General features: G+C 42.8%; 1 protein-coding gene across 1 annotated transcript in view; it reads left to right on the top strand.

Annotated features, from left to right (window-relative positions):
- Nucleotides 1-16,030, top strand: part of LOC147445023 (uncharacterized) — a 45,820-nt gene extending 29,790 nt beyond the window's left edge. The window contains exons 4-5 of the mRNA XM_086527988.1: nucleotides 14,376-14,486; nucleotides 15,281-16,030. Of these exons, the coding sequence (XP_086384114.1) occupies nucleotides 14,376-14,486; nucleotides 15,281-15,727 (558 nt within the window). The 3' untranslated portion in view covers nucleotides 15,728-16,030. The remainder of the gene's footprint in view (nucleotides 1-14,375; nucleotides 14,487-15,280) is intronic.
- Nucleotides 16,031-23,725: the final 7,695 nt, after the last annotated feature.

The following is a 23,725-nucleotide window of genomic DNA, read 5'->3' on the forward strand; positions in this document are numbered from 1 at the left end:
CAATGCAATTAGCAACCACATCTAGATCCACTCAGGACCTCATAGATGCCCTATTGACTAATCCCTATTGCAACCATGTCTATCGAGATCATTTAAACCAAAATGCTGCAGTCATTTCGTCTATCAGTTCCTGCACTTAAACAAGTCAACCAAGTTTCATATTTTCCGGAATTCCATTTCATAAAGTCGTACAGCAGAATACTGTCAGCTCTCAGTATCCCTTAAGCTCAAAGAGACATCAGTGACTAGTATTCAAAAATCGAGGTATCTGTTGACAAAGGAGCAGAGTAACTCTCCTCTTGTGCATACCCACTGTATCAGATATCCGACCAAGTTGAATTCGGGGTTCCATTTGGAATAGACTATGCTAAACCAAAAACTTAAAGGTAAAGTTTCACAATCTGAGGAGTATCTGCTAGGTCCTCCTCCTCCATCCACTTCGCATCCAATGCAGGATAGTTCTTGAATTTAACCAAGAACCACCTTCTCACTTTACCCTTAATCTTTCTGTCCTTATGTGCCAATATCTGTTCTGGAACAAGGATCTTCTCGTTTTCTTCCACTTCGGGTTGCTCATCAGGCTCCCCATCTTCAGGCACATCACCTTTAAAAGGCTTCAGGAGACTCACATGAAAAGCATTGTGAATCCTCCAAGTTCTGTGGAGCTTCAGTCGGAAGGAGACATCATTTATCTTTTCGAAGATCTGGAAAGGTCCGTAGTATCACATACTAAGCTTTGGAAAAAGTCTCTCCTTTTCCTTTTTCTTTCTCAGGCGTACCTTCTCAAAACGTAAGAGCATCCAATCATTCTCCTTCAATTTCAAATCGCGACGATGGCGATCTGCTGCCTTTTTCACTCTTTCCTGAGATTTCTGCAAAGCCTTGCGGACCTTGGCAAAAGCCGTGTCCAAGTCGTGCGTGTACTCATTGGCTTCAGAAATCTTAGCTTACGTGCTTAAGAAGGGTGGAACCTTCGTAGCACCTTCAATAATCTCAAATGGCGCCTTCCCCGTCGAAGAGTGTATCGTGTTATTGTAGGTAAATTCCACCAAAGGTAGATACTTTTCCTATTGAGTCTTCTGATCCGAGATGTAAGATTTCAATAAATCTAAAACCACTGAATTGGCAATCTCAGATTGCCCGTCAGTCTGCCGGTGGAAAGATGACGAGAACCGCAACCGCGTGCCAATGTTCTTTCAAATTGCCTGCCAAAACAAACTCGTAATCTGGGGTTCCCGTTGGAGACAATCTTCTCGGGCATGCCATGTAATTTGAAGAGCTGGGCCACAAAAAGTCTCGCCAAGTGATCCGGTTGCTAAATGAGCCTGCTTGCTAAATCTGTCAATAACAGTCCAGATACCATCGTGACCACTCTGTGTTCTCGGGAGATCAAAAATGAAATCCATTGCAATACTTTCCCAGGGGCGGGTGGGTATGGGCAAAGGCTGTAACAATCCCTGTGCTTTATGCCTGTCAAACTTGACCTTCTGGCATACCAAGCAACTGCGCACAAACTCGTCCACATCCTTTTTGAGTCTCGGCCAAAAGAAGTATATCTCTACCCCTTTCAAGGTGGTGGCAATGCCGCGGTGACCCTTAAAAGGCGGACAATGGCATTCGGTCATAACCTTTTCCCTCAACGACTGTGTAACACACAACATGGTTTTCCTCATCAAGTAGCCATCCCGAATGGAATATCCCGCTACTGTCTCCCCATCCCGTATCCGTGTGTAAATGTCTTGAAAATCTGTATCCGTGGCCTGCTGATCGACCATATCCTCGGATGTATCGTGGAAATAGTCAGAACCAACGGCTTCCGAGACAAAGCACCTGCCACCAAATTCTTCTGTCCTTGCACATGGACAATCTGGAAGTGAAACCGTGACAAGATGTTTGCCCACCGCATCTGCTTTTCCGATAGCTGCTTCTATGACAAGAAATAGCGTAAACTCTGATGGTCTGTAAAGACAGTAAAATCCGCTATGAGCAGGTAATGTCGCCACTGAGTAAGAGCATGGATAACCGCCAAAAGCTCTTTCTCATAAATCTGTGCTGTCAATTCCGGCCTTGAGAACAATTGGCTCTCGTAGGCAATGACATGGCCTTCTGCATTAAGACCGCACCCAGACTACGACCACAAGCATCACAATATACTTCAAATGACTTTTGCAAGTCCGACAAAGTCAAAACTGGTCCCGTAGTCAATTTCTCTTTCAATGTCTGAAAGGGAGTCACCTCTGTGGGTCCCTACGAGATAGGGACTCCTTTCTGTGTCAAGATATGCAAAGGGGAAGCAACCTCTGCAAAATTTCTAATGAACCGTCTGTAGTACGAACACAATCCCAAGAAGCTTCTAACTTCATGGACATTCTTCAAATCGGGCCAATCACGGATAGTCTCTATCTTGGCCAGATCCATCTGCACTCCTGCAGTTGAGACAATGTGTCCCAAAAAGTGTATCTCTGGTAGGAAAAATTCACTTTTCTTCGCATTAATCACCAACTTGTGATCTCGTAATGCCTGAAAGACCTGAAGCAGATGTTCTCTATGTTCTGCCTCATCCTTGGAGAAAACAATGATGTCGTCAAAGAAAGTGCCAACAAATAGTCTACACTCTCAAAAAATCGTGTCTATCATCCGGTTAAATGTCGCAGGAGCATTGGTTAGGCCAAAAGGCATTACCAAAAACTCAAATAACCCAAAAGTCGTTCAAAAGGCTGTCTTGTAGACATCTCCCGGCGCGATTCGGATATGATGATATCGACTTTTCAAGTCGATCCCGCTAAAGCACGAGGATCCCTGAAGTTTGTCAAGTATATCATCGATTCTAGGAATCGGGAATCTGTTCTTGATGGTGATTTTGTTGAGAGCTCTATAATCGATACACATTCTCCAAGATCCGTCTTTCTTCAAAACCAACAATACTGGAGAGTAGTTTGGTGAAGTACTAGGTTGGACAAGACCCTTTTCCAAGAGGTCTTTTACTTGGTTCATAATTTCTTCGTTTTGGGCTCGGCTCACACGGTAAGGTGGCCGGTTCGGTGGTGTGCTTCCAATTATCAGATCAATAGTATGATCTTCAGGACGAGCGGGTGTAACTCGCCTGGCAGACCCTCTGAGAAGCAATCGACATGAGTGTGGAGAAAATCTTGGCGTTCTTTATCAAGTTCAGACATATTTGTCTTATTCTCATCATCCATCTCTCTCAAGAAGATCGAGTAAACAAACAGACTGGATTTCATTAATTTTGAAATGGCCGAAGCCGATACAATAGGGACAGACTCGCCCCGACCACGGCGTTGTTCTTGTGGTACCAGGTAATTCCCAAGAGGACATCACAACCTTCCAAAGGCATTATGTAGAAGTCCTCATGCCCCAAATACCCCTCACAATGCAACTGAAGTTTGCCAATGATAGGTGTAATGGCTACGTCCCTGCCGGGTGCCGCTAGAACTGCCTCTGCTAGTGGTCCCATCCGATCGGATGTGTTCTCGAGCCGCGTCGCCAATTTAGGTGAAATGAAGTTTTGCCTTGGCTCCTCCATCAAAGAAGATCAGGGCTTCTTGGTCTTTTACTTTGCCCCCAAGCTCGACAAAGTTATGTACTCTCGTCCATTGTGCTGGGGTCAGTACCCACGCAATCTGGAACTAGTCCTGTTTTCATCTTGCCTTTTGCTCCACGTTCCTCAGCTGCTCTCGAACTCTGAGGCCTTCCATCGTCCTTGTCGTTCTGTTCTCTTGGTGCCTTTTTAGGGCACTTCGCGGAGATATGCCCAGTTTCCCCGCATGCAAAGCGCTTCCCCTCCTTGATGTAGAGAGCTCTCTCTTGAGGAGTGAGTTTGGGTCGTGCATCCTTTTCTTTTTTTTCTGGGTTGCTCTCCTCTTTCTACTTTCATTTTTCGACGTCTGTTCGGCCCTTTGCGTCATGATTTCATCTGTGGCGTAGGTCAAACTGCTTGAGTGAATGGCAAAACCCCGTTTCGCATGACTCATCAGTTCCTGAATGGAAGCTGACTTTTGTTCTAAGCAGTGATCTCGGATCTCTGTAGGAAGACCCAAGGTAAACCGCTCAATCTGTTCTTTGAACGAGATCTTCTTAAATGAAGAGGCGGGTAGAAAAGAGCTCCAGAATCTCTCGCAATAAGCGTCCACTGTATCCTTCTTGGTCATCCGAAGATGGTTCCAAGCAGTTCGTATGTCACGTTCATACTCTCGAGTCAGCCAAGAAGAAATAAAAAGCCTTTTGAATTTCAGCCATTTAACTGGCGTTGTCTTGTTTAATATAAGCGTGGACCACCAAGTTCGAGCATTTCCCTTAAAATAAGAGGCAGCCCTCCGAATCTTGGAGTGCTTTGAGTTATGCCCTCCTGAGAAAGCTATGTCAAACTGCTGTATGAAAGACAAAGCCTTCGAAGCATCTCTATAAAAGCCTTTTGAATTTCAGCCATTTAACTGGCGCTGTCTTGTTTAATAGAAGCGTGGACCACCAAGTTCGAGCAATAAGAGGCAGCCCTCCGAATCTTGGAGTGCTTTGAGTAATGCCCTCTTGAGAAAGCTATGTCAAACTGCTGTATGAAAGACAAAGCCTTCGAAGCATCTCTATAGCCAGAAAACGTGTCAAATTTAATTGACTGTCCACCTTCTTTGAACTCTCGGACTTTCTTGCTTTTATCTTCCAGAAAGTCATACTGGTTGGCTTTATAAAATTCTTTTTATTTGCATAGAAGCTACTGTCGTCAGAGTCCGAACTATCTGAAGACGAGTCCTATGTAGAACTGTCAATCACTGGGCGAGATTTAGGCTTTTTGCCTTTTTCTTGCCCTTTCCGAAGCTTTGCTTTTTGCTTCGCTTTTTGTCTTTTCTGTCTTCTTCGCTTGAGTCAGAGGAGCTAGAAGAACCGTCAGAAGAAGAAGAAGAAGAACTGGGTACTCCTTCAAATTGAACACGTTTCTTCTGTTTTCCTACCGACGCAAATGTAGACTAACGACCCAAATACCCCGGGAAGTCAAAGCCCTTCTTCTGCTTTTTGTCGTGCTTTTTTGCTTTGTTCTGCGCGTCTAAAAGCTGAGCGATTCATGCATCGCCCACCTCTTCTCATTCTTGCTCTGTATACATCCTTGGAGTAGGAGGTTTTTTCAGGGCCGGTTTGAGGGGTGGTTCTGTGGTCTGCCGCCATTGTGCATGCACCTCGTCGAAGGAGGTCTGGCTCATAAATTTTGCAAACTTGGGGTCCTTCGCAAAATTTAGCATCATCTTTGTTGCATCGCCGATCAATTGTCGATGCTTCATCTCTTCGATCTCCGCCTGAGTAGGCCGAGGCGGGCCGTACTCGTCGCGTGAATCCTCGTTGTGATCTCTTCCTGCATCTCCGGATGCAGAGGAAGTCGGCTGATCTCTGTCTGAAGCCATAAGTGCCACGGAAAAAGGATCAGATTTCCCGTAGAAGAGAAATCGACCGTGCTTTGATACCACTGTAATAGACTTGGACACTCCAAGTCGAGATTCTACCGCGACACCACAAGAATACACTTCAAAACAATTCACAGTTCACAATTGATTCGACACTGGCCCGGGGGAGTTCCATGCCCATAGATATTGCCCCCAAAGACTGGCGCCCCTTTCGGTATTTCTTTTTGTATTAATCTGTTGCAAAAGTACAAGCGAGTGGGAGGCTCTCACTCTCAGACTCTGCGTCCAGATGCTCTGAGAAGTGGGAAGCCTGCCCATGTATTTAAAGGGTTTACAAGGGATGCCAAAAGTAGAGCCCCAAAAGCTGAGAATTAAAAGCTTTTAAAATAAAGCATATTCTCTCACAAGCCTTGGGAAGAAATAAACAAAGATTTAAATGAATAAAGCTCCCTCTCACTTAAGCATGGCGTAGGTTCTACGTAGCCAAAAGCTGCCAGCGAATTTCCGTAAAAAGCGCCGCAAAAAGCGGATGTGCGTATAGCCTGCCACGTGTCAGCAGTTCTGGGTTTTCCAGGGGCTGCCGTACAGCCTTGCCACGTCAGCATTTCAGTGTCCGTACAGGGCAGCCACGTCATCTGGGAGTCCTTGCCAGAGGGTGTGTGTGTGTACTGGGCAGCCACGTCACCGAGTTGTGACAGCCGCCAACCAACCAAGGCTCACTGTTTAAGGTACAAGTGATTCTGTCCCGGGCAATGGAACCATGAAACCAGCCCGTAGGGCGGTAGACTTTAGCTTTCACCTGATTTTGAAGTTGACAAACTGTACTTGAACTTTACAACAGAGAGAAACTTCATGAATAAGCTTGTGATTGAAAATCACACTTCAAACAAAACACGGCCTGGGAGCTATAGTGCCAAGCAGATAGCGACACCCTGTAGGCCCCAAAGACTAGCGTCCCTTTCGGTATTTCTTTATTCTTATTGCAAATAGACGATGTGAATACTTTCACCTAACTCTCACCAAGCTGTCCAAACCTGTCCATGGCTGTAATCGCAGGTTTTTGACCCAATTTTGCGAGCATAACGGCGCAAAAACCCTTGTAGGTAAGAAGTACACGTCAAGGACACTTTCCCTTGCAATTTGGAAGCTTTCCAGTGAGTTGTAGGTCAATTTAAGCATGCTGTAATTCCCTGTTTTATTTTGCTAGGTGCCCAAAGCCCTGTTTAAGTATCCCAAGGCTTTCTCAAGGCTCCCCTGGCGATGTCCTGCAGTTTAGGTACGAAACCCTAAGCTTGCAGAAAAATACAGCAGGCTGTAATTTTCTGCGTTGGATTGTTCTGGGCGGAGCGAATAGGTCTACGCGTGTCTCAGGTGCTCCTGCACGCAATGGGACAATTCCCCTTTGAATCGGACGAGTTTTCACGCAAGCAAACTCTCCGATTTCGCAATCCTTCAAAATGGAACTGTGCGTACTTGTGGGGGATTAGCAATTAGCTAATCCGGTTCTTGTGCAGAAGGCCTCTTACCTTGGCAAGCACACATAAAACCCCTAGAATTGTACATGGTCATCTGAGAAGCCCAACTAGTGGGGCATTACCATGTGTGCAAAGGGGAGAGAGAGATGCACGAGAGCGCTACATGAGACAAGGAAGAGGGCAAGCTTTCCATTAAAGCTGTAATCACCTACACCCACTACTCACAGACACACACACACACACACACACACACACACACACACACACACACACACACACACACACACATTGTAATCACAACGAATTCCAAAAATCAGCCTCCACTCTCAAATTGGGTGCCCCCTCTTGCAACGAGGTTGGCAATTTCACATGGAGCCCCCATGTGTCCCTTATGCCTCTTTTGAGTTAATTTCCTAGTACCCGCCAACTTATAAGTGTTTGAACTGAGGCTAGACATACTTTTATTGCTTGCATTGTAGTGCCGACTGGCCCGACCATCTCGTGGCGACTTGCCCTCCACTGTTGCGGGTGAAACTCTCGGCCGTTGGCCATTTCACACTGGCCATACAATGTCCGGCCATTTGTGACTTCAAAAAGAGCCCTAGAGGTAGCAAAAGCAACAGAAGAATTTTTTCCAACTTGCAAAGTCTTGCCTAGTGGCCTATTGTCTTTACGCTTTTTGTAATTAGGGTTTATGTCCCTCGGCTGATGCTCCTTAAGTTGGTAGCGGGTTAGGCTTTTAAAACCTAACCCCTTAGGCCTCTCGGCCACATCTTCTGGGTTAAGAGTTTTTAAACTCTTAACTTCTTGTCCTCTTGGCCCTTCCCTCAGATTGGGCATGCCGCATCACCAACTTGTGACATTCCCCCCACCTTAAAGAATTGTAATCGCCCTCGATTACGTTTGCAGAAGGAGCCAAAGGAAAGAAACTTTCTTATAGTAGACATTGAAATTATGTACCCATGCACTAGACTCCACAAATCCAGCACTTCTACAAAGATTTCAGTCATTGATCAATCACATTTCTATCAAGGGTCTCTTTCACAAAGTGATGACGTGTCATGGCTTGAAGGATTGATCCCAGACAAAAGGGGCCAAAACCCTAGGGAAAGAAGCAGAAGAAGTTGTACGGACTTACAGATCCACAAATCCAACACTTCTACAAAGATTTCAGTCATTGATCAATCACATTTCTATCAAGGGTCTCTTTCACAAAGTGATGACGTGTCATGGCTTGAAGGATTGAGCCCAGACAAAAGGGGCCAAAACCCTAGGGAAAGAAGCAGAAGAAGTTGTACGGAAGTACAGATCATGGCCAAGTGGCCCAGAAGGGGTCAGGTTTAAAAACCTAGCCCATCCCAACTTATATAACTCGATTGAGGGGCCTAAAAACTTTTAAAATAAAAGCAGGGCTCCAAATTTGCGTAGCATTGATGATGTGGCATGCTGTACGGACGTGTGATCTGCGACGCAATTTGTCGAGGGCTGCTGTTGCGGCAGACCGTACGGACAGTCCATGGGGCGCTTGCTTTTGGGAACGAGATGCTTTTAGAACTACAACTTTTAATGTAACTGTTTTTGTGTTTGGCCAAGGGCCTTTATAAGTCTGCCCATGGCCTCACTTTTGCTCAGTTTTGCGCGGGAGCGCTGACAAGAGGACACTCCGATATTGTACTTTGAGAAGCATATGATAAAGAAAAACCGAGAAGTGGCGCTAATCTTTGGGGCGAGTGCGTCTGGGTGCGGAACTCTGCCTTGCCGTGTCGTCTCTCCTCTTCTTTCTCCCTCAAATTTTTGTTCTGTTTAGTTGTTCCAGTTTCTCTCACGTGTGTTGGTGTAGATTTCGGGCTTGGAGTGTCCAAGTCTATTACAATCTTAGATACAAATCATGATCATTGTAACTATTTACTAATATCATCTAGACCGTGTTGATCTTTCCACGGATGTCTCGATCTACTAAATCTGGTTACTATCAGATTTCATATCATTTTCTTTCACATTTCAAGCAAACCATGCCCTTGACCATCCCCACAAGATAGTACATTCAGAGAGCATCGAGTTCACAAAATCACACTTAGTTCACATTGAACACTGTGCTTCAATCATTCAATCTAGCCATCTCATCCCCAAAGTCTCAGAGAGAGTGGAGCCCTTGGGAGTTGTACTTTGCGAAGTGAAATAATAAAGAAATATTGAAATGGGGCTGCCATCACCCCTACAGGAATATTGTCTATCTAAACAAGTATCTACTATACAAGAAGTGATGGACCATGCTGCGGTTGGTTACAAATTTATGAAAGAAAATTGGAGTTTGTTACGGAAGAGCAAACGACTAACACTTAGAATCCTCGACCACAACGAACAAATTCTCGGGATTCTCGTGACAACTCGACTCAATCGGCAAGACTCAGCGCCACAACAAGACACCCTACTACAAGAAGGCCGATGCTTTGAATGTTTCTAGATGAGACACATTTACAATAAGTATCCTACTAAAGGGGATACGCCTCCGGCACAACCACATGCAAAAAGAGCCAAAACTGAGGTGGGACTTGTTCCTGACATTTATGGCATCGCTCTTGAAGGTTCCAATGAAGTTAGCAGAGCCTATGGAAAGATAAATGGCTTCAAGGAACTTATCTTCTTTGACCAAGAGCCATGGAGAATTTCATCCATCCAAAATTCTTGAAATAGATGAATTTTAAGTACGATCAACTCGTTGGAGAACTTGAAGTTGAGCTAACCACATGGCAAACTCAAAAAGTTGTACCTCTCATTGGTGCTCTTCCAATCACTATCCAAGGGTACCATGGCAAAGCGGATTTTTACATCATGCAGTTAGGCAACTGTGACGTTCTTTTGGCCATGCCTTGGCGCGACAAGAACGATGTAACCATCTAGATTCAGAATCGCACCATCACTTTGTAGCAGAACCACAAGCCAGCCGTCCTTAAAGTTTGAGTGATAGAAACAAACCTCGAATGATTTTAAGTTTGAGTTGTATTAACTTCTAAGATACTCTTGTTTGACATTACGGTTTGAAAAGTTGGTTGAGATAGAAATGATTTGTTTTGAACTTGTTTGGTGCCGATTTGAGATTGCTTGGTTTTGATATTGCTTTCAATAATGTCTAAATATGTTCGGCTTGGGCTTTCTTGAGAGGAGTGTTCATGTTAGTTATAGAACCTGTGAACGACGCAAACCGGGGGTCTGGGGAGCGTTTAGTTGTAAGCTTGAAGCCTGTCATAAATGGGAGCGCATAACAATATGTAATATACTCCGATAAAAGAATTTATCGCTTTATACGGAAGCCAAGTAATATATTTATATATATATATATATATAAAATATACGAGAGAGAGAGAGAGAGAGAGAGAGAGAGAGAGAGAGAGAGAGAGAGAGAGAGAGAGAGAGAGAGAGAGAGAGAGAGAGAGAGAGAGAGAGAGAGAGAGAGAGCACTAAGACCAGGAGATGGGCTGGTCTCTTCCCCCCCCCCCCCCCCTGGTAAAAGTATCTTCATTATTGGGGAGAAGTCTATACAAGCACTTGAACCAAACGTATTACCACGTTCGTTCTAGATCAGACTCGATGGTACTCAGAAGCCTCAACTTCCTATTCCTAGGGCATAAAACCTATTCCGAGGAACCTTCGTTCCTTCTCAAAATCTTCAAGAACCAAGGTTCTTGCCTCTGGATCTCACCTCCAGACTCAGTAGTGTCAGTACCCATTAGCATCAGCATCTCAGCATTTAGTCATTGTAGCAGCATTGTGCAAGAATAAAGAAAGTACTTGCTTTGGCAAGGGGGGCCCTTGAGGGTTGGGACCCGACATCCTTGTGTCGTCTCTTTTCTCTCTCTCTTCGTCTCTCTTTCTTTCAGTTTAGTTCAATTCTTTCAAGTGAAGTAAAGCGTCCCTTGTGTTTGTGTGCGTAGTACTAGATCCGAGCAAAATCCTTATTCTCTTCCGCTGCACCTGACATTGGTATGAGAGCTTTGTGCGTGCTTCGGCTTCGCGAACTCAAGGGAAGAACCATCAAGAACCTAAAGAAGAACCCCAAGTACCAAGAACCTCAAGAACTCAAGAACCCTAGAAGAATCAAGAACCTCAAGAACCCATGTTGAACCAAAGAACCCAAGGAACCTCTCTCAGTTTTTTTTCCCCGAAGAATCTTTGAGTCCTGACCATGGACTTACAAGATCCCATCTTCATTGCCATGTCTTTGAAGGAAGATCGACATCGGATACACGAGAACCCAGATCTTGAGTACCAAGATCTCCTAGCCTTGTATGCGGATATGGAAGGAGTTGGAGACAGGATCCCTAACCTCTTTTGCATTCGCAATCGCATGTAGCGTGCATCCGTTTCCCTCGTCATTGAACCTTTGGAAAGGACTCCGGAACCACACCTCCGTCCATCAGCACCGATAGTGTTTTCACCACAGTCAGTGTTCGGGGAACAGCTCTTGCTACAGCAGGTAGAGTCAGCACTATCTGGTATAGAGCCCAGGCTGATATTCGGCAATCGTAGTAAGGCTAGACAATGACCCTTACACGGTGTTTGCATTGCCAGCAGTACCCACATCACCCACAGTACCATCAGTCCCTGGTTTCGGAGGAATCTGCATTGGTTTGTGCGTCCACAGCATCAGAAGCATTCATCAGTCAGCATCAAAAGTACAGATAGAAGTTCGGCAGTTGTGCCTCACTTTTAACAGGGGGGGATGTCATGTGCGCACTTCACTTGCGCCACGTGGACACGCTTCTGCCAAATTCTAGCATGAGTCTTAGCTTAGGATTGAGCCTGGCACCTTTGTGAGCCTCTAGCAGGACGTGCATGTCCAGGCCAGTCACACTAGCATACCCTCTCTTGCACAAGAACAATCATTTCATCCTGCAGGCATTTTACCGCGTGAACCACCTCTTATAAGTCATTTTATTAAAAGTGACTTTTGGAATTCTTTTTGTAAGTTTGTTGGAAAAGTAGGTAGGGCAAATTGCTAAAGATCTATAAAAGAAACCCATTGGGCACTCAATAGAAGCTGAAGAAGCAAGGATACAAGGAGGCAGGCCCCCAGCAAGCAGACAACGCCTCAGTAGGAGCCCTAGCGTTTTCTCAAGAAGAAGGAGGCCCATATCAGCCCGGTGCTTTCAGTTTTCAGCAGACAGCCCAGCGCTTTCAGTTTTCAGCCTTGACGCCGTCATCGTCGACACCATCGTCATCATTGACATCGTCATTGTCATCGCAGTCCCTATCTTGATGACCACACCTTCGTCATCGTCATCGCAGATCCCTATCTTGACGACAACACCTTCGTCATCGTCATCGCAGTCCCAGACTTGACGACGACACCATCGTTGTCATCGTCACAGTCACCATCGTCGTCGTCGACATCAACGTCGTCGACATAGACCAGTAGTACCCGTCATCGACATCATCGTCTTCGACATAGACCCCGTCGTCGACATCACCGTCTTCGACACAGAACTGTCGTCGACTTCACCGTCTTCGACACAGTACCGTCGTCGACTTCATCGTCATCGACTTCATCGTCATCGACAAAGACCCTTAGTACCTCGTCATCGACTTCATCATCTTCGACATAGACCTCGTCGTCGACCTCCCCGTCTTAGTCATAGAACCCGTAGTACCCCTTCAGTACCTTAGTACCCAATACCTAGCATCAGTAGTGTCAGTACCCATTAGCATCAGCATCTCAGGATTTAGTCATTGTAGCAACATTGTGCAAGAATAAAGAAAGTACTTGCTTTGGCAACAGAGCAAGGGGGCCCTTGAGGGTTGGGACCCGACATCCTTGTGTCGTCTCTTTTCTCTCTCTCGTCATCTCTCTTTCTTTCAGTTCAGTTCAGTTCTTTCAAGTGAAGTAAAGTGTCCCTTGTGTTTGTGTGCGGAGTACTAGATCCGAGCAAAATCCCTCTTCCGTTGCACCTGACATCCTTTCTTGGGAATCTCAGCTCCCTGATCCCAATCTCGAGAGTCTTACCATTCTCAGATCAGTGGATCTCCCAAACTTTGGGTGCAAAACCCTTGGACTGATTTAGCTCTAGTTCCTCAGAGTGCTTTTCTCTTGTAGAGGCTCATGCCTGCTGTTTGCTCCTACTCCCTTGTACACCTGCAAACAAATTCTCAAAGATCAAACCATGAAAAACGCTACGTGTGAAGTCTCGAGACTTGGAACACAACTCGGTCTCAGAGTGCTTTTCTCCTGTAGAGGCTCATGCGTGCTGTTGTTCCTACTCCCTTGTACACCTGCAAACAGATTCTCAAAGATCAAACCATGAAAAACGCTACGTGTGAAGTCTCGACACTTGAAAAAGATAGCGATGGCTTTGACATTCATGCATTGCATTTCTCTTCTTTGGCAATTTGTCTCGTCCTACAGTCCAGCCACACCTGTCTCTTTGTCTCTACAGCTGCTTGGTGTTAGGGGGACTAATACAAGGTCTTCAAAAAATCGTACATCCCGAATCTTAAGAGAAAACAGTAACATCAGAGTCCTGACAAGTTTATCTTGAACCTTTGAAACAAGGAAAACTTCGACATCTTGATCTTTGTCGTAGAAAAGGGTACATTCCTAGCCAGTGTCGTCGTTACTTTGAGGTCGCCTTCTCTTTGCCAGGATAATACCCCATCTACATCCGATGCTAGGCGAGAACACAACGTGGAAAGCGTACACTTCCGATTACATACAGCATGAGAGATGCCGTGGTTTGACAAAGCAAGCTTGAGATTGCATCAATAACTCTGATTGGATGGATACAAAAGTGACAGCCATAGTGCTTTGTATGCTTCTCTAGTAATTCTTCCCAAGGCTACTTGAAAGACATACAACAATTAGTATTGGAAAATCCCTAAAATTAATTGAGTCCAATGAGTGAGTGTTCACATCAGACAAATAGCTTCGCCAACCACCACATGGACGCATTCAAACACAAAAATGCATGCACACACGATTTATTCTGCCCAGTTCAAGTTTCAGTTGTGCAGTTCTGGTATGCAGTGCGCCTAGAGCCTGGTTACAGTTAAAGGTGAACTTCTGTTGTGCTCTCCAAGTTTAGCAACTTTCACCATGGTCCAGGGTGTGCTCAGATGGCACTACCGTCCACCTGTGTGGCTCTTCCCTCCCATCCCCTGATCTAGCCTCCTTGTACATATGTTGTTTTTTCATTGGGAGAGTCTCCCCATCATGATTGTTGTAGTCCTCTCTTGTAGAGGAGGTTGTAGCCCTATGGGCAGTCTCATTAACTAATAGAAGGATCTTTTTCTCGGAAAAAACTTTGTTGCATGTAAGCTGGCACAAAAATCTCTCTCTGAATTTCAGCTACTTCAGGTGTCTTTCAATAGGTGAGCACTGAGTTCCAAGAGAGATGCAAATTTTTTGCGTCCATCTCTTCATAAGGAGTATGTTATGCAACTGTGCTAGGATTTTTTATATGTGGATTGCTAAGCATCGGGTTGGGTGAATTTTCTGCAGACAGCTGGACTTGCTCAAAGGACATCGGAAACTGTCAACATTCTGGCTGCACGAGAAGATTCTTTGGAAAAGAATCTGGAGGAGATGCATCATGTTTTACTCAGAATGCAGGTAATACTAATTGCAAAGTCCAATCTAAGACTTTGGCATGAAATGTTTCTGCCAAGTAAAGGGTGTGCCTAAAGAAATGCATGTAACTGCATTGCTAGAAACGCTGGGGATGGGGTCAAATTTAGAGTACAACACTTGTAGGAAAATTATGACCCATGTATATGTAAACATATTTACACTTGGTAACAAATGAAAGTATGTAACAAAAGAGGCGGTGTTAGAATAGCTCCAGCCCATCCTTCTTAAAGGGCCTTAAAACTAGGCGCTTCAAACAAAGGAAACAGGATGGTCTTAGAAAAAACGGAAACGAAGTATTCTAGCCTTGTGGTGGCTTCCTGCAACGGAGACTTTCTGGCCCGTATACTTGTCGTGAGATTTGCTTGCTGTTAGGGAAGTTTTCCTTTTGGTAACTCTGACTATGAGCTCAACAGCAATGTTCTTTAAACCCTTGCCTGGCTTTTCTTTACCATAGCCTATTTGTAATGGGACTCCTTCGATTCATGATCTATGCAAAGCAGGCAAGAGATGGTTTAAGGTTATCAAGTACAACATATTTTTATATGCACTTGATTTACCTCCATAACACCCCCCTCTTCTTTGCCCTCATCTTAAACTACTACTTTCCTTGAGAGGGTCAAGAGAACCTTGAAATTTATCAGCAATCATCAAGGGAGGCACTGGTTACTTTTTTGGGAAACAACGAGGAAGAAAGAACCTTGTTTGCAGTCGTGTTGCTTTAATAGTGTAACATAATTGATAATCATTGCAGCTTTGTGGATTTTGTTATTTTTCAGGAAAATCAAACCAAACAGCTAGAGCTTATCTCGACTCTTGGAAAACTAGTCAAAGAAAAACCAAGAAACAAAGTGGAAAAGATCAGCAAAGCAGGTTTAAGTAAGTTACTAGGAGTAGGATTACAGCAGGGTGGACAAGAGAGGGTGGCCAAGGACAGCAATGGCAACTTGCAACATAAAGTTACGGGTATAAGGAGTGGCAGTGCAGAAAGAAGCAGCTTGGAGACTAAACGTTCGGACACGTCCTTGGCACAATCAAGAAGGCAAACGAATACTCAATCCAGCCCTTCTGTGCCAAATAGTTTAGATCGAGACTCTCATAGAGTGGACTTCTGGCTCAGCAGTCCAGTGTCAAGTTCCACTCAAATGGAAGAATCTGTTAGTGATACCAATGTAAAGAGCCATGCATTGAATGATGGTAAACCTAGAGCAGCATTTTTGGATTGATTATACGTCAGGGGTAAAAATTCAAGAGCAAAATGTGTAAAACCTCTCAAAAGTTGATATTGCGATCACTTAATATCAGGATGAGTCTGTGCTCAATGGGTAAATTCATACATGTAGAAATATTACTTGAGAGGCACAAAAGCTGTATAAATGACAATAATGTGGGCGAGAATGGCTATAGTACATCGGAAATATGAGGAGAGTGATATGCTTCTGTAGTTTTCTTCTAAGCCTCAAAAGAAGCGAGTTTCACTGCAAGTGGGCCATATATATTATTTTATAGGGAATTGTTTCACAACCATATATGTTTTTTTTTTTTGGATTCCTTAAGGCTAGCTCTCTGCCTAAAGACTTTTTGGGAGGGCTTTTTACCCTTGAAATGTTTTTGGCGCCTCGCCTTACTTTAGGAATAGGGTTATAGATGTAAGAAGTTTTGAAGAGAGTGATTTGATATTAAGCTTCAAGGGAAATTGCGACTTCGAAGGTTATAGTTTCTTCTGTTCTTCTTCCTGAAGATTTGCCTTGGGCCACAGTTTTGTTAGGGTGTCTTTGAAGTCGCGATGCAATATTGGAAATTATTCTCTTTAGCTTACTGGATCTTATGATGATAGTGCAAATCATTTTTGTTGCAAGCCAGATTGTTAATGTGAATTGAAGGGAAGGGTGACTCGCTGCAAGGCAAACTATTGGTTGTTGTGAACGTGTAACAGCTTTATATTGGTTCGTCTTCGTTGATCGACACTTCCCCCATGGAGGATTATTAGTGTTCAAAGAGATAGTCTTCTTGCCATTGTCTTGGTGATAATTGCAATTTTCACAACCAGCAGAAGACGGGTTTGACCTACAAACGTTCTTGATGCCTCGACTAAAGCATTACAAGCACAAGACAAAGCAACCAATGTGGCATCCATAAAGCAATGCTTGAGATTGAGAGAAATGAAACATTGCATATAGGAGTTCAAATTGGAGAACACCATGGAAATAATAGCTGTGGAGTACGGTAAGCATCCGTGCAAACCACTGTATAGATTGTTAAATGGAGGAGGATTTGCACTTCGGTAGCATAATCTATGCTTTTGTTGAATTCTGAACCAGTGTGCAGTCGGCTACTTTTAACTGTTGCAATGGACACATCTGTGTTAATCAATTTGAGTTCATACATGGCCTTCGGTATGAAAAGTGGGAGATAATCATGGTTATGTACTTTGATTTGAAAAAGAAAAGTATAGATAAGGATTATATTAGCTTTGCGATGGACCGATTTTCTTTAACATCACAAAATCATCCTCTAATTTCATCTTTACCTAAGTTCGAGGAGTTTGTGTGCTAAAGTGTTCTATGTTCGTACATAAAGTTTTTTTTCTTGATGAATTTGTTGATTTTCTACCCACCTTCCATTAAAGCAAAGCTACCAATAGCTCTTTGCTATATGTAACTTAGCTTCCTCTTCATAACAAGTTAATTAATTGGTATTCATGTCACAAAAAGCATTAGCACTTGTCAAGTGCAACTACTCTTCCTTTTAACACTAGTTGGTACCAAAACAGGACACTATTAAATGCTACTTGCATCAGACGGTGTATTTAAAAAAACCCTTTTGATATGCTTAATTATGTCATCCACAGGGTCTTTTAAAAATATAACCTTGCATTCTAGAAGCTAGCATGATCAAGAACTACACACATCAAGTGGACCCACGTAAGACTGCAAATTGATGCTTTGAAGAAATTGATTTTATAAGCTTAAGAAAAAATGAAGAGACCTTGTAGAAAATTGTATGTGATTTTTTCATAATTGTGCTATAGATAATTGTAAGTTTCAAGTGCAATTTTTTTTACTTGAGAGTATATAAAATAATGGGAAGTTCTATGTGTTTGATATGGCCATGTCAAGCATATCATTGTATACAAAGAAAAATTGGTTTTTGATATATTTGCGAATTTAAGAATGTGATACATTTTTTACCCTCTCCATTGAGGACTCAAGGTAGCATGTTGGATCATTTCAAATATTCAGAACTGCACATGAGAAGACTTTGATATTTTCATTCTTGTGACATAAGTATTCAAAAACTTAAATAGCGTCAAACTTTCACATAGGTTAACTAAATGTGTAAAAGTATATGGTACAAACACAATTAGAACACCTAAAACCTGGTTTCAATGTTATTGTGGAAGGTTCAAGCAAGAAATTGAATTGAGTTAGGGAGCCAAAAAAATATATAGTTTCTTGGTTTCAACATATAAAGTCATTTGTAGTTGTCAAACTGCAATAGAATAGCCCCAATTCCATTCAGCGCATGCTTTAGTATGCAATTATGTCTATAACTTGCAAGTGACTTGGAAACTAGCCCTTGAAGGGCATTTCGTTGTTTTGTAACACTAAATACTAACACTTGCCTTTTACAAACATAAAAAAGGTGATCTCCACACAAAGATATAAGCATTTTACGACTTTTTTTGGCAAAACAACTTGAAAAATTTCTTAAAATTTACAACTTAAAAATTATATAATTTTCTCCATAGAGCTTGTATTTTGACATGGATAAAAGTCCAATGTTTTCTTTTCCTCATGACCAACCTATGGTAGAAGCAAGGTGTAAAACCTTGTTTCTAGCTTGACAAATAATTTGCCAGAACTTGGTAAGAAAACAAGACACTTTAGTGTCTCATGACACGAATGTCCAATTACATGACTAGTGTTAAGTAAAAGTGACACATCTTTTTAAAATTAGACAGCTTTGGTCTCCTTCTTATACATATGCATCGTACGCTCTCATGTGAGCGCTATTAGAGGAGCTCTCTACATAGGAGCGTCACCTAAAACTATTTAGCCAACCTTAGGAGTTCCATGCTTATAATCATGACCTCGTCGTTCACACTTGGACGGACATGACCCAGCCTACGGTGTGCTCTACACATCTTTGTGGCTGTCTAGGCCTTCTCAAATCTCGCATGTACTCCACCCTTAAACTCTGCATGCACAATGAGCTTTGCACACCTATTCGTGCATGCCATATGTTCTCTGTGGTCCCGATGTAATAGATGACGTGACATTGCCTCCCTTTGAAGAAAAGTTTACGTCTTCATAAATATCCTTGGACCCCTAAAAAGCAAAAATCAGAAGGTGAAAAACTCTCTTTCATTGAACTCAATTAGAACTCTTTGTTCCCTCATGAGTTTACTAGCGCAAACTCCTTGTTTCTTTATTGAGTTCCTTGTTGTGAACTCTAGTCATATTTTGAATGGCAGTCTCTAACCTTTAAGATTTCTTCGTGACAACAATTACGTGTGGTACCTTAGTGTCTAAAATACATAAACCAAGTATCCCATACTACTTGGTTGGACAATATGATGTCCCCTCTTAGGTAATTGTTGTCTACTTATCTTTAAAGAGCTTTAAACCATTTTCCAAGTGAGACCTCAAAGATTTAGAACATTTTCTCATAAGGTTGATTTATTGTTGGCTTGGCATCATTGGCCTTCTACCCATTAACTTGTTTCCAAACCAAAAAACTTCCTTTACTCCATAATCATATGGTACCAATTTCTTTTGGGTTATCACCAATTCATCAACAAGTGAAGAGGCTCTGTATGTCACCTTACAGTGTGTCACTAGGTAAAGTGACCTCTTTCTGTTGGGACTTACATTGAGATCTTACTTGTTTTCCATTCAATAACCATGAGTTTCTATACACATGATTTTGTAAGGGTAACAAATGTCCCTTACTTTCTCCTGCCTAAAGGACTTAATCTATCCTTAATTAAAACTTTAATGTCAGGTGTAACAACTTCCTAAACTTGATTTTATACCTCTCTATTAGAAGCTGAGCACAAAAACATATACAAAGTGTTTTTAGATGAAGCCATGCATTCCATACCATATGGGTTTATTCAAGTTCAACATTTTTGACATTGTCTTTAAGAACTATAGATTCTTATTTAGTACGACTACTATCCAAATCGCTAATCTTATAAGTATTGTAACATATACATGTGTGTTAAATACCTTTTTTGGTCAATTATACTTAACAAAACTTTTAGGGGACCGATTTCACCATTTGAGTATACACAAGCGAGGGAGGTAGGTCCTCTAGGCTTTCTCAAATCCTGCATGGTCTCCACCCCCTCAAGCTCTGCATACAATGTGTTCTACACACCTGTCCATGGTGCCATATGTGCTTTGTGGTCCTGATGCTATAGATGATGTGACACCTTACCTTGTTGGTTCTCTTCTAGAGGGTGTCGGATGGTGGCCTCTTTACACTCAATCCTACTCTAGAGTTGTCTTTGCCCGCATCTCCTTGTAGATGCTACTGGGTCTTGCTTGTCTTTTGTTTTGTTATCACCAAAGGAGATACTTGCTTAGAAGTCCCACTCTTAGAGGCTGTTCTTCTCCCCTTATTTAACTTTTAGGAGGAGTTTTTTACCCCCTTGCCTTTCGGGCTTCAAGCTTGCGGTACATCTTGAGGAATTTTACAATGATAAAAATCAACACATTTTTTTGGGGAGAGAGAGAGAGAGAGAGAGAGAGAGAGAGAGAGAGAGAGAGAGAGAGAGAGAGAGAGAGAGAATAATAGTTTTAATAAAGTCGATGTGTGCGTCAAAACCCCTCACATCGACTTCCTACAATTGCATGGAAAGCAAGCAAAAAATTTCAAAAGACGCATAAAAGAAAATCTTGAGCAGGTGATGGATGCAAGACATAAAGAAGTGGTTTAAGAGATGGGATGCATTACACTTGCTACATGATGCCTCAAGTGAATGAAGCTTTTCTACAACGCCAATGTACTATGGTTTGGGAGGAATGCGGTGGGTCATGCTTCATACATTACACCACCCATATTGCCCCCAACTACAAAACCATGTTCTTCGGCTGAAAGGGGAAACCGTACTCACACTTACATGCTTGAGCCTATCCCCATGTCAGCGATACGCACTATCACAGCCATTCAGCTTAGCTCCCACTCCCTTCGATGTGAGACACGGTGTTGGGGCAATGGAGAAGAGTCAAATTGAATGTGCACATTATGCTCACTACAAGTTCGAGAGTATGAGTACCACACACTACTAGAGCGCTCAACTTTTGGTCACATTCGAACTTGCTTGCCTCACATTTTTAGCCATGACTTGGACCTAAACACATTCCTCTCCAAACCACAATGTGGGCTCTCCATTGCGACTCTCATCGCCACAATTTTGGAGCATCAAGAGCCACTCATCAGCCACACACATACTACATCACATGTAACTTTGGTCCCACAGGTCATATTTGACCTTTGAGGACGATAATAAAATCTATCTATCTCTCTTTCTTTGTCTCAAATGACGCCTCATGAGATTCTCTCTCTCTCTCTCTCTCTCTCTCTCACACACACACACACACTCAAACGACGCCTCATGAGATTCTCTCTCTCTCTCTCTCTCTCACACACACACACACACACACACACACAAAGATTAGCAGATGTCACGCTTCTCGATGCAGTCTTCAACTTGCTCCTTCAATTGTCGAAGTAATGCCCTTTCCTCATCGGAGCTCTTGGAACTCATGGAGAGTTGTGTCATTCATGGCAATTATAAAGAGAATGGACGTTCCAAGAAATCAACAAGTTTACAAGGAAATGTGAATGGCTTGTTGGTGTTGTTCACACACCTCTTTGCAATTTCCAAGCCCTCTTCTTGTGATTGAAGGTCAAACCTTCATGAGAACTCACCCAAAACCTCTTATGATAGCAAAGCTAGCATTAGAGGTAGCGGGCACAAAACATCAACAAAGAGGCAACCAAGAGGAAGCAATCTGAAGCAATCTGAAGCATACAACATAGAAAAATCAAAGATAACGAGTGTGTGGCCATCTCCACAACAACCTCTGGAAAGCTAGGATTGATGCCTCCTTTTAATTGTTTTAGGTTTTAAGTGTAGCACACATGTGGTTCTCTAAAATGTAACTCACGACCTTCATAGTGAATAAATAAGAATATAGAGAATTTCCTAACGCAGAAAGAAGAGAGAGAGAATGTGGAAGACATGGGAGAAGGAGAAGCTTTCTTATATTGATATCAATGAATACAAGAATAAGAAATAATATTCTTGAAGGATCTTGAACCACATGACCACTCCCAAGCTTTCATAATCTCAACCATTACCATATACACGTGGTAGTGATGTGTGTGAACACATTTAGGACCGCCAGGGAATTTTTTCCCTCACTAGGAGGTTTTTTCCCTAGTGCATTCTATATACGCCCATCACTCTAGGGCTATCTTATCTTTCCATTGCACACTAAGTGAAAAACTCTCTGTTGTGTGCCTTGAGCTTCCTTCGTCTTCTCCAAGCTGTGTGTGTTTTCCTGCCCCCTAATTCCAACAATTGGTATTTGAGCAGGTTGCATCCTCCCTGGCTTAATCGCCAACAGCTCCAACATACGCGTGCTCACTTTCTTCAATTTTTGCGAGCTTTGGCAAGCATCAACAGGTTGAAAAATACTTTGGGGGAGCTCATGGAGCATGGTTTGCTCAAAATTTTTATTTGGGCTCATTTCGGCTTCCATTTCCACTACAGGTAGTACTGCACAGGCTATTTCCTCATTTTGTGCATAATTTTTTTCAGTGTCATTTTTTGCATAACAGGTTCCTTACAGTATTCTACGGTTTGTGCTATATAGCACATGTTGTTCCCACTTTGTTTCTCCTCTTTTTGAGCACTTTTCACATCAGGTGCAACATTTGCCATGGCTGACAACATAGATGCGTTTAAGATGTTTGTGCTGTTGAGGATAGAATGGATGGGGACAATTACCCTATGTGGGCTTATAGGATGCAGCATGTCCTTGTAGAAAAGGGCGTTTGGAATATTGTGCAGAGCATTGATGTACGCCCTGGTTTTGGGGATGTAGGCGATGTTGAGGACGTTACAAGATTTGGTGGCAGGATTGCTGCTGCTAGAGCTGTTTTGCCTGCGGCGGCGGGCTGAGCAAACTCGTTGGGATGTAAAAGATGTGCAGGCTCATGCTTTGATTGTGTTGTTCGTGAAGCGCACAATTACTTCTCATATTCGTTTAGCAAAATCTACAAAACATGCTTGGGATATTATTGCTGGTCTTTATGCAAGTCGCAATGAAGCAAAAATTGCATTTCTGCGTAAAGAGTTGCAATAAAAAATTATGCATGAGGAAGATGAAATGGATACTTTCCTTGCTGGTGTCAAGGATATAAAAGAGCAACTTATTTTTGTAGGGGAAGCCATTTTTGAGAGCTCCCTTGTGCAGACTATTCTTGATGCTTTACCAGATTCTTACCAGACTTTTTCTAGTACTTGGAGACTTATGAGCCAAGGAAATCCAGAGGTTGTTAAAATTGATGCATTATGCAAATTGCTATTGCAAGAGTCACTTTCTAGAGAAAACATGGCTAAACAGTTGAATAGGCTTTTATTGCTGCTCAAAGAAAAGGTGGTAACAACACCTAATGCTTCTGGCAGCACTTCGTTTGGAATTTTGGTGATAAGGGCAAAAAGAAGATGTTGGTTGCCATTATTGTAAAGCTAATGATCACTTAATCAAGCAGTGTCCAAAATAGAAGGCGAAAGAGGCTGGATCAAGTACAGTGTCCAATACAAGTGCAACTATTGTAGAGTCTTCTGTGAAAGGAGCTTGTGATGTTGATGTAGATGCAATGTGGGATTTTAGTGCAGAGTGTACTTATGATCCTGCTGTCCATGATGCATGCATGTGAGTTGCTATAGATTCACATGTGTGGTATTTTGATAGTGGTGTTACAAAGCACATTACCTCACATTGTGATTTGTTTACCTCTCTTGAGTCTATCCCTCATGGATAGATCTTTGAGGTCTCTTGGGATAGTTTTCCACGACGTTAAAAATTCTCTTCTTCTTCTTCTTCATGGGAATAGTGTCACTTGTGACAACAATGCCTCTTATCCGGTCTAGGGACTTGGAAAGATTATGCTTACTACTGCAAATGGCAGTTCTTTCACAC

The sequence above is a fragment of the Adiantum capillus-veneris genome, chromosome 13 (assembly GCF_014529385.1).
Source record: "Adiantum capillus-veneris isolate H3 chromosome 13, ASM1452938v2, whole genome shotgun sequence".
Classification (NCBI taxonomy): domain Eukaryota; kingdom Viridiplantae; phylum Streptophyta; class Polypodiopsida; order Polypodiales; family Pteridaceae; genus Adiantum; species Adiantum capillus-veneris.